The sequence below is a fragment of the Dipodomys merriami genome, unplaced genomic scaffold, assembly GCF_024711535.1.
Source record: "Dipodomys merriami isolate MVZ:Mamm:240054 unplaced genomic scaffold, mDipMer1.0.p SCAF_373, whole genome shotgun sequence".
NCBI lineage: Eukaryota > Metazoa > Chordata > Mammalia > Rodentia > Heteromyidae > Dipodomys > Dipodomys merriami.
The window spans coordinates 424,350-441,043 of record NW_027205304.1 but is presented as its reverse complement, the minus strand read 5'-3'; the positions used below and the strand labels follow the sequence as shown (position 1 = coordinate 441,043).

At 50.3% G+C, this 16,694-nt stretch overlaps 2 protein-coding genes across 2 annotated transcripts in view; both read left to right on the top strand.

Annotated features, from left to right (window-relative positions):
• Positions 1–316: 316 nt before the first annotated feature.
• Positions 317–3,883, top strand: Epo (erythropoietin). The gene is made up of 5 exons (XM_069989360.1): positions 317–329; positions 861–1,003; positions 1,508–1,594; positions 2,298–2,477; positions 3,029–3,883. The coding sequence occupies exons 1-5, from the start codon at positions 317–319 to the stop codon at positions 3,182–3,184; spliced, it is 579 nt and encodes a 192-aa protein (XP_069845461.1). The 3' UTR covers positions 3,185–3,883.
• Positions 3,884–13,255: 9,372 nt separating this feature from the next.
• The window catches only part of Zan (zonadhesin), a 49,244-nt gene continuing 45,805 nt past the window's right edge, over positions 13,256–16,694 (top strand). The window contains exons 1-2 of the mRNA XM_069989269.1: positions 13,256–13,297; positions 15,845–15,897. Of these exons, the coding sequence (XP_069845370.1) occupies positions 13,260–13,297; positions 15,845–15,897 (91 nt within the window). The 5' untranslated portion in view covers positions 13,256–13,259. The remainder of the gene's footprint in view (positions 13,298–15,844; positions 15,898–16,694) is intronic.

The following is a 16,694-nucleotide window of genomic DNA, read 5'->3' as shown; positions in this document are numbered from 1 at the left end:
CACAGCCTCACCCCCACCCCCACCCGCGCACGCACACAGACTGATAACAGCCCCGACCCCCGGCGGGAGCCACAGTGTCCCCAGCCCAACCCCGGGGACAACTCATTACATCCCGCTGTCCTCCCGGACCCTGGCCAGGGCCACCGAGAGCGCTGACGCTCCTCCAAGCCCCGGCTCAGCCACCCCCCACTCCTGGACAGTGATCCCCCTCTTCTGAGTCCTTGGAGTGATCCTATCCCCACCATACTTCCAAGGATGAGGGCTCCTGGAGGAGCCCCTAGTCGCTGAGGGTCCCCGGCTGCTGCCAGGCTCGGAGATGGGGGTCTGTGGTGAGTAAATCTTGTTTGAAGAAGGATTTAGCTCTGGGGACAATTAGCCAGGAGGTGGCTGGGTTCAAGGACCTGCGACTGGCCAAGGATCAGGGAAGGGAGAGGGGGGTGGGGCAGCGTCCACGTGCCAAGCAGACTTTGGGGACCCCTCTTCTTCCTTTGAATGGTAAGCCAAGGCCCATGTTCGGGGGGATGGGTGGGAGGAAGAGGTGCTGTGTGGCGAGGTGGAGAGAAAGTTGCTAAGAGAAAATTTTACCTGATGCCACACGAGGGGGAAAATCTCTGCCGCACAGGGATTGAAGTTTGGCCGGAGGAGTGGATGCCGGCCACTGGGGGGTGGGGTGTGCACGCGCAGCCCGATTGAATGAAAGAGGAGACGGGGGCTGAGCCTGAACACACCCAGCCTTGAGATCGGCAGGCAGGCAGGCACAAGCCAGGGACAGAGGCCCCGAGGATGAGCGCCGGGAGCAAACTCCAAACCCAGCCGCTCTTTTTCTCCGAGACTCACATTTGGCCTGGCTTCTTTTTTAGAAAATCCTGTGCTGTCTGTCCTGCTGTCTTTGCTGCTGCTTCCTCTGGGCCTCCTGGTCCTGGCGGCTCCCCAGCGCCTCATCTGTGATCGCCGCGTGGTGGAGAGGTATATTCTGGAGGCCAAGGAGGCAGAGAATGTCACGGTGAGCCCCTCTACCCTGCTCCCACGGCACACTTCATATAGATCCTAGCACTTGGGTCATATAAATCCTAGCACTTGGGTCAGGGTTGGGGTGTGAGCCAGACGCTCCTTATTTGCTCCATAAGAAAAATAAACTGAGCCAGGCGCCAGTGGCTCACATCTGTAATCCTAGCTAATCAAGAGGCTGAAGTCTGAGGATCATAGTTTGAAACCAGCCAGGGCAGAAAAGTCAGGGAGATTCTTATCTCCAATTAACCACCCAAAGCTGCAAGTAGAGCTGTGACTCAAGTGGTAGAACACCAGTTTTAAGAGGAAAAAAAAAGCTAAGGGACAGTGCCCAAGCCCTGAGTTCAAGTCCCAGTACCAGCATGAAAAAAAAAAAGGATACCCCCTCCCCACCCTGCAAAACATTCCTAGGGTACAGGGAAGGGGTAAAGTTAGAGCATCCTGAAGCCTGGGAGCTAGCTCACCCCTGAAGGCTCTCACCCAGCGCTGTGCATTCTAGATGGCTTCTGTAGAAGACTGTGGCCCGATCGAGAACATCACTGTCCCTGACACCAAAGTCAACTTCTATATCTGGAAGAGGATGGAAGTGAGTCCATTTTACTCCCTTTCTTGTGTGTGTGTGTATGATTTCTGATAGGTTGGAAGAGAAAACAATGGGGGGGAGAATAGCACAGAGATATATAAAGTGTGTTCACAGGCTGGGAATGTGGTTTAGTAGCTTGCCTAGCATGCATGAAGCCCTGGGTTTGATTCCTCAATACCACATACTCAGAAAAAGAGGGAAGCGGCGCTGTAGCTCAAGTGGTAGAGTGCTAGCCTTGAGCAAAAGCAGCTCAGGGATAGTGCCCAGGCTCTGAATTCAAGCCCCAGGGCAGGCAAAATAAAAAATAAAGTGTGCTCACATCCAGGTGTCAGTGGCTCATGCCTGTCACCCTCGCTACTCATGAGGCTGGGATTTGAGGATCACAAATTGAAACCAGCCCCAAGCAGGAAAGTCCATAAAATTCTTATCTCCAATGAGCTACCAAAAAGTTGGAAATGAAGCTGTGACTCAAGAGGTAGAACATTGGCCTTGAGTCAAAAAAGCTAAGAGGGAGTGCCCAAGCACTAAGTTCAAGCCCCAGGACTGGAACACACAAAAAAGGGCATTCCTTCATTCATTTATTCATTCAGTAGACCTTACTGCATGCCTTCTGTTTGAGCAGATTGGGGCATGGGGCTGTTGAGATGGAGGGGGAAGGAAGGAGGGTGAATCAAACTAGCTGACTCTACCAGTTTGCTTCATCTAGGTTGGACAGCAGGCTGTAGAAGTCTGGCAAGGCCTGGTCTTGCTGTCGGATGCCATCCTGCGTAGCCAGGCTCTGCTGATCAATTCTTCCCAGCCACTGGAGACCCTGAAGCTGCATGTGGACAAGGCTGTTAGTGGCCTACGCAGCCTCACCTCCCTGCTCCGGGCACTGGGAGCCCAGGTGAGTAGAGGTGGATGTGCCCTGTCTGTTAAGATGGGAGAGCTGACCAGGTGCTGGTGGCTTACACCTGAAACCCTAGCTATTCAGGAGGCTGCTATCTGAGGATCATGACTCAAGGCTGCTGGGGCAGGAAAGTTCGTGAGACTCTTTATCTCTAGTCAAAAAGCAAAAAAGCTGGAAATTGAGCTGTGGCCCAAGTGGTAGGGCATCAACATTGAATGAAAAAGCCAAGCAAGAGCTCAAGTCTTTGAGTTCAAACCCCAGTACTGGCACACACACACACACACACACACACACACACACACACACACACACACACACACACACACACACACACACACACACACACACACACACACACACACACACACACACACAAGATGGAAGAAAGGATCCTAGATGAGGAATCTCGGGGTTCTCCTTGCCCTCCTTATTAGATCCCTGACTTCCAAGGTACCACTTGAGCCACAACTCCAGCCTTCCCTGATCATTTCCATCCGGGTCCTCCACACATCCGGGTCCTGAACTTCCGGTCCTTTCTTTCCTGGCAGAAGGAAGCCATCTTGCCCCCAGACGGCCCCTCGCCTGCCCCACGCCGGACGTTCACCGTGGATAATTTCTGCAAACTCTTCCGAATCTACTCCAATTTCCTCCGGGGAAAGCTGAAGCTGTACACGGGGGAGGCCTGCAGGCTCGGGGACAGGTGACGCGAGGCCCCGCTCGCCAGCCCGCTCGCCCCGCCGCCTCTGCCTGTCTCCCCGCCGCCATACCCGAGCCCCAGCCCCTGGCGGGGCCGTCCCCGCCGGGCTGCTGCCCTGGCCTCAGGACACTCCAGTGCCAGCGGTCACACGTCGCTCAGAGACCCCGGGAGCTGTCCCCACATGCGTGGCTCTGAGGTCTGAAGATGGCCCAAGGGCTAGCCTGCAACCCCGGGAGCTGTCCCCACATGCGTGGCTCTGAGGTCTGAAGATGGCCCAAGGGCTAGCCTGCAACCCGGTCTGAAGATGGCCCAAGGGCTAGCCTGCGACCCGGTCTGAAGATGGCCCAAGGGCTAGCCTGCGACCCGGTCTGAAGATGGCCCAAGGGCTAGCCTGCGACCCCAGCCGTAGGAAGTCAGAGACCAGCTCCAAACTCAGGGGCCGAGCTACGCCAGGGCCATACGGGCACCCTGGGGGGACAGGGACTCCAGGACACGAGTTGGGGGGGGCAACCCTACCCAGCAGGGTCAAGACTCCCCTTCAGGGGAGAGCAAGATCAATTCTCCAGATCTCATGGGACTCCTGTGACAGCCAGTGCCCCCCCCCCTCCATGGGGGATGCTGAGCCAAGGAGATATCCTGGCTCTCCCCGGGGGAAGGGGGAGAGGGCCTACGGTTGTGTGTGTGTATGTGTGTGTGAGTGAGTGAGTGAGTGTGTGTGTATTTTTAAAATCTCACTGGCAAAAGCTGAAACCACTAATATGGCTTCTCTGATTATTTATTTTTTTCCTGGGAGCCCCCACTTCCCCCCTTCTCCCCACCCCCACCCCTGTCCTCATCCTGTTAGTGAGGCGTCAGATCTGGGAAAGCAAAGGTACCAAAGGTGGAGGGGGTTGGGCCCTACGTGCTGCCTCACATGGCCTGTCTCACCTTTTGACCCCAGTGGGCCTGAAACCACAGACTCTGCCCACGCTGGTCAATACGGAGGCTCCATTCAAGGCTGTCTCTCAAGGGACAGCTGCCAGTCAGCCAGAACAAACCCATTGTGAGCAGAGATCTATCTAACCAGGAGGAACCCGGTGCCATGGCTTACACTGTAATCCCAGCTACTCAGAAAGCTGAGATCTGAGAATCCTAGTTAGAAGCCAAGCCCCAGGAAGACAAATCTGAGACTCTTATTTCCAATTAACCAGTAAAAAGTCAGAGGTGGAGCTGTGGCTCAAGTGATAGAGCATCAGCCTGGAGTAGAAAAGCTCAGGAACGACGCTCAGGCCTAAGTTCAAGCTTGAGGACCAGCACCACCTCCCCCCCCACAAAAAAAAAATCCAGGAGAAAGAGCGGATGGCAGCACCAGCCTTGGCTATTACACCCTAATTGTTTCCCATCATTAATGGCCTGTTTAGATCATGCCTCATCAGTCTCCTCTGAATCCAGCACCCTCTGCTCTATCCTCAGACTATGTGGGATATCCTGTATCTCCTCTAATGCTGGGTGGCTCCCTGGGTTTCTTCTTAGTAATGCTTTACCTAGAAAGGCCCACCAAGGGAGACCTATGCAGCCAGCAAAGATGCCAGAAAAGTGGGGGGGGGAGCAGTTGGGAATGTGGCTTAGTGGTAGAGTGCTTGCCTAGCATGCATGAACCCCTGGGTTCAATTCCTCCATTCCACATAAACAGAAAAAGCTAGAAGTGGTGCTGTGGCTCAAGTGGGTAGAGTGCTAGCTTTGAACACAGGGCTCAGGGACAGAGTCCAGACCCTGAGTTCAAGCCCCAGGACTGTCAGAGGGGGAGGGGGTGGGGGAGGGAGAGATTGGGAGAGGGAGAGGGAGAGGGAGAGAGGAGACAGAAAAGTGTCTATCTATAGCAGCCCATCTTTCTACTCAAAAACAAATTGTAGCCCCATGCCAGGCTCTTATGCCTGTTATCCTAGCTACCAAGGATGCTAAGATCTGAGGATCTGGGTTCAAAGGCAGCATTGGCAAGATAGTCTGTGAGATCCTTATCTCCAATTAGCCAGTAAAAAAGTCAGAAGGGAGCTGTGGCTTAAGTGGTAGAGCACCAGGCTCACATGAAAAAGCTTAGAGACAGTGCCTAAGCCCCTGAGTTCAAGCCTCAGGACTCTCTCTCTCTCTTTCTCTCTCTCTCTCTCTCTCTCACACACACACACACAGAAGCCAGCCTGCACCCTGACACAAAGGTTTTGTATTTTGCAATCTACAGCAGGTTGGGAGAGGCTGGAGGTATATGCATGTTATATGTACAATTCAAAAAACCTTTCTTTGTGGCCAACCTAAGTCCTGGGCTACAGCGCCCTCGTCAGGTGCCATTGGGAACCGTTCCACACATCTATGAACAATAGATGGGTTTTGCACGTGACTTAGGATTCTTCAGTGGGATGAATTAGCAAAGGAGCTCTCTCTAATAGGTGTGTTCTATTTTTGCCCTTTTTTTTCAGTTCTCAGTTTGTTTGCTCATTTGAACCATGCCTCCAGCCTGTTTTGTGTTTGTTTGTTGATTAGTTGGATATTGAGTCTTTGGGGACTTTTCTGCTGGGCTGGCTTTGAACCTTAATCTTCTGGATCTCAGCCTCTGGAGTAGCTAGGATTTCAAACCTGAGCCACCAGAAGAAGCTAACTCTGCCCAACTCTTAAAAGTACTGAGAGGGGGCTGGGAAGGTGGCTCAGTGGTAGAGCGCTTGCCTGGCATGCATGAGGCTCTGGCTTTGATTCCTCAGCACCACATAAGCAAAAATTTTTTTTTAAAAAGCCGGAAGTGGCTCTGTGGCTCAAGTGGTAGAGCGCTAGCCTTGAGCTGAAGAGCTGAGGGACAGTGACCAGGCTCAGAATTCAGGCCCCACGACCGGACCAAATAAAAAAAAAGTACTGAGAAGAAGCTGGGTGCCAGTGGTTCATGCCTGTAATCCTAGCTACTCAGGAGGCTGAGATTTGAGGATCACAGTTCAAAGCCAGCCTGGGCAGGAAAGTCCATGAGACTCATCTCCAATAAACCACTAGAAAACTGAAAGTGGCGCTGTGGCCCAGGCATCAGAGCGCTTAACTTGAGCTGAAGAGCGCAGGGACAGCCCCCAGGCCCAGAGTTCCAAGCCCCATGATTGACAAAAAATAAAAAAAGTACTGAGAGGAGAGATGAGGAACAGAGGCCAAGCTCCATAACCCCAGGGTCTATCTTTGGGACTCAACAGGAGAGTGGGGGTAGAGAGACCAATTGGTTACAGTCAGTAAGGCATTAGACTCGAGCATCCTTCATTCCCAACTCTTGTCTTGGCTCCCACTTCCCCCTGGAGAGGCAGAGGTGCCTGCTGCCCTCCCACCCATTGCAGCCTCACACATCCTTCCTCTCTAGCCCAAATCTGTTCTGGATCTTGGACATCAGGATGGCCTCATGCACCCTCAGGGTCCCAGTTCCTAGGCACCATACCATGTACTCATCTCCCTGCAGTGGACCATCACTGCTGGACTTGAGTTCGTTCCATGGAACCTTGTAGACATGGCCATCTAGCTCAACACAATGATAAGAATTCAAGAAAGCAAGGCTGCCAGGCGACAGTGGCTTATGCTTGAATCTTACTCAGGAGGCTGAGATCTGATGATCACAAGTTGAAGCTCTCTCTGGGAAGGAAAGTCCATGAGATTCTTTATCACCAATTAAATACCTAAAAGCTGGAATTGGAGTTGTGGCTCACATGGTAGAGTGCTACCCAGATCCTGACTGGCACACACCAAAAAGGGGAGGATGAGGAAGAGGAGGAAGAGAAGGAGGAAAACAAGGCTAATTCTACTGAAATTCCTTCATAGATCATCAGCAACAGAAAAAAAAACCCACAACAACCCAGAATTACACATTCCTAATTTAGGGGAGTTGTTCCTAAATGTCTCTACATTCCCTTCCTTAATAATCAAGTTTTGAAAATTGTGTTGGAAGGCTGAGGCAGAAGGGAGACAGACAAACAGGCAGGCAGACATACAGGAGGGAAGGAAGGAAGGGAGGGAGGAGGGAAAGAGGGAGGGAGAAGGAAGAGAGGGAAGGAAGGGAGGAAAAGAGAAAGGAAGGGGGAGGAAGGAAGGAGAAGGAAAGTGAGAGAAGGGAGGGAGGGGAGGAAGGGAAGAAAAAAAAGGGCTGGGAATGTGATTTAGTGGTAGAGTGCTTGCCTAGCCTGCATGAAGCCCTGGAGTGTTGCTGTGACTCAAGTGGTAGAGTGCTAGCCTTGAGCAAAAGCAGCTCAGGGACAATGCCTAGGCCCTGAGTTGAAGCAAAAGAAGAAGGAGGAGAAGGTGGTGGAGGAGGAGGAGGGAAAAAAAAAAAAGAGCTGGGCACCAGTGGCTCACACTTGTAATCTTAGCTACTCAGGAGGCTGAGATCTGAGGATTGAGGTTCAAAGACAGACCAGGCAGGAAAGTCCCTCTTTTTTTAAATTTTTATATTGTGAGACTACTGTACAGGGGAGGGGTTACAGTTACATGAGCAAGGTAATGAGTACTTTTTTTTTTTTTTTTTTTATCATGGGCTTGAACTCTGGGCCTGAACACTGTCCCTCAGCTCTTCAGCTCAAGGCTAGTGCTCTACCACTTGAGTTACAGCGCCACTTCCGGTTTTCTGGTGGTTTATTGAAGATAAGAACTTCACGGACTTTCCTGTGGGGCTGGCTTTGAACCAAGATCCTCAGCCTCCTGAGTAGCTAGGATTAAGGGCGTGAGCCACCGGCACCTGGCTTGAGTACATTTCTTAGCCAGCATTGTTGCCTCCTCCTTTATTTTTCCCCTACCATCCCTTCCCTCCCACTTCCTCAGCAACACTCCCCAAGACCTTTTCTTTTCTTTTCTTTTCTTTCTTTCTTTTTTATTTTTACGGTTGTGGGGCCTGAACTCTGGGCCTGGGTGCTGTCCCCCAGCTCTTTAGCTCAAGGCTAGCTCTCTACCACTTGAACCATAGTGCCACTGCCAGCTTTTCTTCTTATGTGGTGCTGAGGAATCAAACCCAGGGTCTCATGCATGTAAGGCAAGTGCTCTACCACTGAGCCACCTTCCCAGCCCCTATTAAGGCCTCCCTGAGACTCTTATCTCCAATAAGCCACCAAAAAACCAGAAGTGGTGCTGTGGCTCAAGTGGTAGAGCACTCGCCTTGAGCTGAGGAGCTCAGTGACAGTGCCCAGTGTTCAAGCCCCACAACTGCCAAAAATAAGAGAAAAAAAAGAAGAAAGGAAGGAGGAGGACAGGGGTGAGAGAAAGAGAAAAAGAAAGATGAGAGAAAAGGAAGGAGGGAGAAAAGGAGGGAAAGGGGGAAAGAAGGGAAGAAGGAAGAAAGGAAGGGGGAGGGAAGGAGGAAGGAAATTACATGGTGCTCACACAGATTTCTAGCTTTTAAAATGCTCAAGCCCAGAGAGGTCAGCAGGATTTCCAAGGGCACACAGGAACTCAGCACTGGCCATTTGCTCTCTGGGGCAATTTCTGGGGTTCCTTTCCATCTCAGGGTCTCTTGAGTTGTGTTTCCTGCTGCTGCCCAGCTCATCAAATTTGGCAGTCTTTGGAGCCTTGCCCATTTCTGGTTCCTCAAATGCAGGACTTGGCAGGCCCTCCTCCCATCTTCCTGTCTTGCCTGGAGCCCCCACCCCCAACTTCCAGGCACTCGGCTGGACTTGGTGGGGCCAAAGGAGGTCAGCAAAAGCAGCATCCAAGGCCTATTGCCCAATCCAGAGGGGCTGTGGGTCAGTGACTTCCCGCTGTCTCCCCTGGTTTAACCATTTCCTGCCACTGGCCGTGTCTGTCCTCATTCGCAATGGACTCTGGGCCTTCTGTGAACAGGGCATGGGAGCTGGTGAAGAGCTTTGCATTGTTCTTATGTTCACCCCCTTCCCCTGCCCCCTGGCCCTGGGCTCTAATGAGGCCATTGGACCCCTGCATCCTGGGGGTGCTTTAGAGCCTGGTGCTTCCTCCTCCTGTGTGTGTGTGTGTGTGTGTGTGTGTGTGTGTGTGTGTGTGTGTGTGTGTGTGTGTGTGTGTGTGTGTGTGTGTGTGAAAAGGTTTAAAACACTAAAAAAACAAAACACTACTGCAGTTTGGGGGGTAGGAGGGGAGCAGTACTGGTTTGATCTTATGGCCTTGACTTTGCCAGGCAGGTTCTTTACCACGTGAGCCACACACACACTGCCCTCCTCCTCCCCCCCAGCCTTGTTGTCTTTGGTTATTTTTGAGAAGGGGATCTTGTGTGTGTTTGTTTGTTTTGCCTAGATCAGCCTGGATCATGACCCTTCTTATTATGCTTTCTCAGTTAGATGGGGCAACAGCTGGGCACCACAATGCCTGGTTTATTGGTTGAGATGGTGTCTTTGTGAACCTTTTGCCTGGGTTGGCCTTGCACTGCAGTCCTCCCAATCTCCTAGAAGCCAGCTGTGAAGTAGGTGACTGTCTTCTTCTAGAGGCACCTGTCACGTAAAAGTTAGGATGAATGGAAAATAGAATTTGTGTTTCCATTTAGGATTTGGGCAGATTTAGGTTTAAATTGAGGGTTGGGGGCCCATTTAGTTTTCCGGTTAGGGTTATAGAAAGGGTTAGGGTCACTGAGTTCTGGTGCCTCATTCCTGTAATCCTTGCTACTCAAGGAGGCTGAGATCTGAAGATCACGATTCAAACTATCCTGGGCAGCAAAGTCCGTGAGACTCTTACCTCCAATTAACTAGAAAACCGGAAGTGGAGCTGTGGCTCAAAGTGGTAGAGCACCAGCCTTGAGTAAAAGAGCTCAAAGATGCTGGGCGCTGGTGGCTCACACCTTTAATCCTAGCTACTCAGGAGGCTGAGATCTGAGGATCACAGTTCAGTCAGCCTGGGCAGGAAAGTCTGTGAAACTCTTAACTCCGATAAAAAACAAAACAAAAAAAAAACACCAGAAAACCGGAAGTGGCACTGTAGCTCAAGTGGTAGAGCACTAGCTTTGAGCTGAAGAGCTGAGGGACAGCGCTCAGGCCCAGAGTTCGAGCCCCACAACCGACCAAAAAAAAAAAAAAAGGGCTGGGAAGGTGGCTCAGTGGTAGAGCACTTGCCTTGCATGCATGAGGCCCTGGGTTCGATTCCTCAGCACCACATAAGCAAAAAAAAAAAAAAGCTGGAAGTGGTGCTGTGGCTCAAGTGGTAGAGTGCTAGCCTTGAGCTGAAGAGCTGAGGGACAGCGCCTAGGCCCAGAGTTCAGGCCCCATGACCGGACCCCCCCCCCCCCAAAAAAAAGAGTTCAAATCCTGGTCTTGGACAAAATAAAAATTACAAGGCAATTATAGTTAGGATGAATGCAACTGAGAATATGTGTATTACTTATTAGTTCAGGTATAATTAGGGTTAAGGTTAGAGTTAGGAGAATGCCTGGTCCCATCATCACTTTTTTCTAAGCTGTGGGCCATGCATCCAGTAACAGATTGGATTTCAGGCTGCATCTTATTAGTTGAGGTAAGGTTTTCTTCCTGTCCTTCCTTCCTTGTTTCCCTTCCCCCCCCTTCTCTCACTCCCCCCCCCCCCCCCCCCCCGCTCTTCCTCCTTTCCTTCTTCCATGCTTCCTTTGTTTTAGAAGCAGGGTCTTGCTATGTAGCCGAGGCTCATCTTGGACTATTGCTCTTCAGGCCTCAGCCTATGCAATGCTGGAATTACAGGCATGTGCCACCATGCTAATTGTTACAGGAAATTTTTGACTCACTCATGGCTCCATGAATGGTTGTTATCTGTGTGCAGGGCATCCCAGCTCTGGCCAGCAGCTATGGGATTCATACTCTACCTGGCCAGCATGCTGCAGAGCTCATTCTATTTTCTTTCTTTCTTTTTTTTTTTTTTTGGTCTGTCATGAGGCTTGAATTCTGGGCTTGGGTGCTGTCCCTCAGCTCTTCAGCTCAAGACTAGCACTCTACCACTTAAGCCACAGTGCCACTTCTGGTTTTCTAGTGGTTTATTGGAGATAAGAGTCTCACGGAGTTTCCTGCCCGGGCTGGCTTTGAACCATGATCCTCAGATCTCAGCCTCCTGAGAAGCTAGGATATAGGCTTGAGCCACCAGCGCCCGGCTGCAGAGCTCATTCTTAAAATGAAGGTGTGATCAAGTCACTTGATTGCTTACAACTCTTCAGTGGTTCAGCTGGATGTGATGGTGCACACCTGTAATCCCAGCACTTAGGCTGAAGCAGGAAAATCTGGTTCAAGGCTAGCCTGTACAACGTGGCAAGACTCTGTCTTAAAAAATATGTTTTTTCCTCTTAATAGCTCCTCAAACATACAGCATTCAGGTACAGTCCTGATTTTAAGCACACTACACACACATACACACACAAAAAATATTATATAGTAAAAGCATAAACCCTTCCATAAACATTTATTACCAAGTATTATGTATCATCGATAAGGATATCTTACTCATACAGAGGCCAGAGCTGTGGGTCTGTTTACAGGAGCCTCCTGTATGTTATCCTAAGAAGTTAGGAGGGCCAGGTGCTGGCGATTACACCTGTAATCCTAGCTACTCAGGAGGCTAAGATCAGAGGATTGAAGTTCGAAGCCAGCTGGGGCAGAAAAGAGACTTTTTGTGTGTTGTGTGTGTGGTTGTGGGGCTTGAACTCAGGACCTGGACATTGTCTCTGAGCCTCTTTGTCCTCAAGGCTAGTGCTCTACCCCTTGAGCTCCATCCACTTAAGGCTTTTCTTTGGGGGGGGGGGATGGGGAGGTTATTAGAGGTAAGAGTTTCATGGACTTTTCTGCCAAAGCTGACTTCAAACCAAGATCCTCGGATCTCAGCCATCTTAAAGCTAGGATGACAGGTGTGAGCTGCTGGTGCTCTGGTCTTCTTCTGTTCTTTGCCAGTCATTTCCAGTCCGCCCTTCACTCCATCCTCCATGTCTTTACTACTGTTGCTAGTTGTAGAATTTTTAGGTTTGAAATGATTTGCTGTTGGAATTCTGCACACAATATTCCGATGTCTTTTAGAACCCATGGTTGCTACTGGAAAGCCCTGATGTCTTCTGATCCTTGATCCTTTCTGTGTGACCTGAACTACTGATCCCTGATCCTTACTACATCACTTCATCTGCTGATCCCTGATCCTTACTGTGTGACCTTGTCTACTGAACTTTAGTATGTGACCTGTTCCTCTCTATCAGAATGTGTTTGGGAGGTTTTTCTTCACTCCTGAAAGCAGAAAATTTTATGACACATCTTCCATTTTTTTGATTTTGGTATTTTCTATTCTACAGACTTAAGTATTTCAGATCTGGGGTATTTACCTGTGTGTCTTTCTTTTTCTTTTCTAAAATTTCCCTTCTTTCTCTCTTTTTGAAAACTCTTTCTTCCTTTCTTTTTTCCTTCCTTTCTTCCTTCCTTCCTTTCTTTCCTTTTTTTTTTTTTTTGCTAGTCCTGGGCCCTGAACTCAGGACCTGGGAACTGTCTTGGAGCTTTTTTTTTTTTTTTGGATCCTGTTGTGGGGCCTGAACTCTGGGCCTGGGCACTGTCCCTCAGCTCTTCAGCTCAAGGCTAGCACTCTACCACTTGAGCCACAGTGACACTTCTGGCTTTTTTATTTTTTATTTTTTCTGCTTATATGGTGCTGAGGAATCGAACCCAGGGCCTCATTCATGCAAGGCAAGCGCTCTACCACTGAGCCACCTTCCCAGCCCTCTTGGAGCTTTTTTGCTCAAGGCTAGCACTCTACCACTTGAGCCACATCACCACTTCTGGCTTTTTCTGTTTATGTGGTACTGAGGAATTAAACCCAGGGCTTCATGCATGCTAGGCAAGCACTCAACCACTAAGCCATATTCCCGGCCCTGAACTATTTCTTTTTGATATTAGATTTCCTGGGTCGATCTTCCAAGTCTTTCTTCACTCTTAATATATTTCTCTTGATTTTTAATCATGAACTCATGTATTAGATGTTCAATTGAATTTTCTTCTGACTGTTTTTCATGACCTCTTCAAAAGGATGCCAAGGACCAAGGCCCAGAGGTATAGAAGAGAGGCCCAGATTCCGTCCTGTCCCCTCTCCCTGCACCCAGGGGTCACCTCTGAGGTCCCCTCATGGAGTATGCAGTTTGGACTCTGGTGATAATAATGGGGGCCACCTGGATTCACATGTCTGTCCTGTCCTGGTAAGCAGGGACCTTTGTTGGGGAGGGGGAGAAGGAACAGGGGCAGTTGGGTGGACAAAGCAGGCAGGCCAAAGACAAAGACAGCATGCTGGGGTGGCAGGCAGGCAGCCCAGTGGGATGGAGATAGGTTGACCCACAAACTACAAATCTGGGGGGAGTTGGAATTAAGAAGAAATAAGGGGGGGTTGTAATTAAGAAGAAATAGGAAGGCTGGGAAGGTGGCTCAGTGGTAGAGCGCTTGCCTTGCATGCATGAGGCCCTCGGTTCGATTCCTTAGCACCACATAAGCAAAAAAAAAGCCAGAAGTGGCTCAAGTGGTAGAGCGCTAGCCTTGAGCTGAAGAGCTGAGGGACAGCACCCAGGCCCAGAGTTCAGGCCCCATGACCGGACCCAAAAAAAAATAAGAAGAAGAAGAAATAGGAGGTAGGGAGTTGGGGAGCCAGATGATGATGGATGACAGAGAAGTGAGGCCCTCTGGAAACAGAAAAAAAAACCAAAGTAGGCACAGATTTTGGGTAGCAGCAGCAAGAAATGATGGAAACTAGGTGTCCCTGGCTCACATCTATAATCCTGGCTACTCAGGAGGCTGAGATCTGAGGATCAAGCTTTGAAGCCAACCTGGGCAGGAAAGTCTGTGAGACTCTTTTTTTTTTTATGCCAGTCCTGGGGCTTGAACTCAGGGCCTGAGCGCTGTCCCTGAGCTGCTATTGCTCAAGGCTGGTGCTCTACTACTTGAGCCACAGCGCCACTTCCAGCTTTTTCTGTGTATGTGGTGCTGAGGAATCGAACCCGAGGCTTCATGCATGCGAGGCAAGCACTCTACCACTGAGCCACCTTCCCAGCCCTAGTCTGTGAGACTCTTATCTCCCATAAACCAGCAAAAAGCTGGAGGGGGAGCTGGGGCTCAAGTGGTAGAGCACCAGCCTTGAGTGAAAAACAAAACAAAAACAAGTAAGAACACAAGACCCTAAGCTCAAGCCCCATGACAGGTGCCAAAGCAAGCAAGAAAGTTAGTTCCTGGAGCTTGGGAGGAGGATTTGACCAAGGACTTGAAGAAAATGAAAGGCCTTAGCCTGGCACCGGTGGCTCACGCCTGTAATCCTGGCTACTCAGGAGGCTGAGATCTGAGGATCACCATTCAAAGCCAGTCCAGGAAAGAAAGTCAGTGAGACTCTTATCCCCAATTAACCACCAGAAAACTGGAAGTGGCGCTGTGGCTCAAGCAGTATAGCGCTAGCCTTGAGCTGAAGAGCTGAGGGACAGCACCCAATCCCAGAGTTCAAGCCCCACGACCAACCAAAAAAAGAAGAAGAAGAAAAGAAAATGAAAGGCCATTCTCTTGGCCCAACATGCCTAGGGAGGGGGGACAGGTCTCTGAGGGTGATAGGTGGGCAGGGCTGGTCCCTAGGGGCCACCCCTGGCTTCTATGTCCATTCAGCCCCTACTTCGGCAATAGTGAAAAACTCCTCCTCCCTTCCCCCTCCCCTGCACAGAGACCCCCAGGGGGAGAATGGAGATGCTAGGGGGGAATTCTCATATAGGGCATGACCTCTGCCCAGATCATCTGCGCACAACCGCTGAGTAGATGTAGAATGGGAGAGGCTGGAGGAGGAACATTTTTTAGGAGACTGGCTGAAGAGGCTGTGGGTGACTTTCCTTGAAATCCTTTTTTTTTTTTTTTTAATCAGTCATGAGGCTTGAACTCAGAGCCTGGGCACTATCCCCAAGCTCTTTTTATTTATTTATTTATTTATTTATTTTTTGGGTCCGGTCGTGGGGCCTGAACTCTGGGCCTGGGCGCTGTACCTCAGCTCTTCAGCTCAAGGCTAGCGCTCTACCACTTGAGCCACAGCGCCACTTCTGGTTTTTTTCTTTTTGCTTATGTGGTGCTGAGGAATCAAACCCAGGGCCTCAGGCATGCAAGGCAAGCACTCTACCACTGAGCCACCTTCCCAGCCCCTCCCCAAGCTCTTTTGCTTAAGACTAGCACTCTACCACTGTAAGTCATGGTGCCACTTCTGGTTTTCTGGTGGCTCATTGGAGATTAGAATCTCTCGGACTTGCCTGGCCAGGTTGGCTTCCAATGGTGATCCTCAGATCTCAGCCTCCTGAGTAGCTGCGATTGCAGGCTTGAGCCACTGGAGCCCAGCTTTTTTTTTTTTTTTTTTTTTTTTAATCTTAAAGAAGACAGTCAATGTAGGGAGAGAGGAAGAAGCATCTAGAAATCAGCTCTCAGGGGCTGGGAAGGTGGCTCAGTGGTAGAGTGCTTGCCTTGCATGCATGAGGCCCTGGGTTCGATTCCCCAGCACCACATAAGCACCACATAAGCAAAAAAAAAAGCCGGAAGTGGCGCTGTGGCTCAAGTGGTAGAGCGCTAGCCTTGAGCTGAAGAGCTGAGGGACAGCACCCAGGCCCAGAGTTCAGGCCCCACAAAAAAAAAAAAAAAAAAGAAAAAAGAAATCAGCTTTCAGAATACACACTATCTTAGAGTCTTACAATTCTTGATTTAATGACAAGGGTGGCATTTTTGCTTTCTCCAACCCCAAGGACACAGAACCCTCTGGACTGGGAGGTGTTTGTTCGTCGCTCTGTGGACAACTGTAAGTCGGGCCTCCTCTCCCTTCTTAGGACCCAGGATCTGGCAATGAAAGCCAATCCTCAGCCCAGGGGTGGCCATCTTAGGTGTCCTTAGGACACGGCAGTGATGTGACACGGAATACTTGTGCTCAGAGCAGAGTGGTGGGGACATAAGGCAAGTCCAGCCCTGAAGAGGAGATTTCTCTACTTAGGCCAGTCACTGATGGATGGCCTGTAATCCTAGCTACTTGGGAGGTTCAGATTGGGAGGATCTTGGTTCCAAGCACAAAAATTCATGAGAATCCATCTCAAGGGAAGGAAGCTGGGTGTTCTGGCACATGCCTGCCATCTTAGCTGCCTCAGGGAGCCTTAACTAGACAGAGTGTAGTCCACTCTTGTGTTTGAGCAGGAAGTGAGACCCCATCTCAACCTGTGCAAATAAAGAGCTAGAGGCATGGCTCATTTGTAGAGGGCCTGTGTAGCAGGGACAAGGTCCTGAGTTCAAAGCCCAGAACCGATAAAAAGGAAGGAAGGACAGGAGGTAAGAAGAGGAGGAGGAGGAAGGGAGGGAGGAAGGGAGGGAAAGCTCTACATTCAAATAAACTAACAACAATCAGGAGTGGTATTACATACCTATAACCCCAGCCCTTCGGAGGCAGAGGCAGGAGGATCTTGGATTTAAGGCCAGCCTGGATTGCATAGCAGGACCCTGTCTCACAAAACAGAAAACAAAAATAAAACAACAATAAAAATAATACAGCAAAACAGTTCCCGGCCCTTGACCCTGCCATTCTGCCCACCCTCTTCCCAGCCCTGAGTG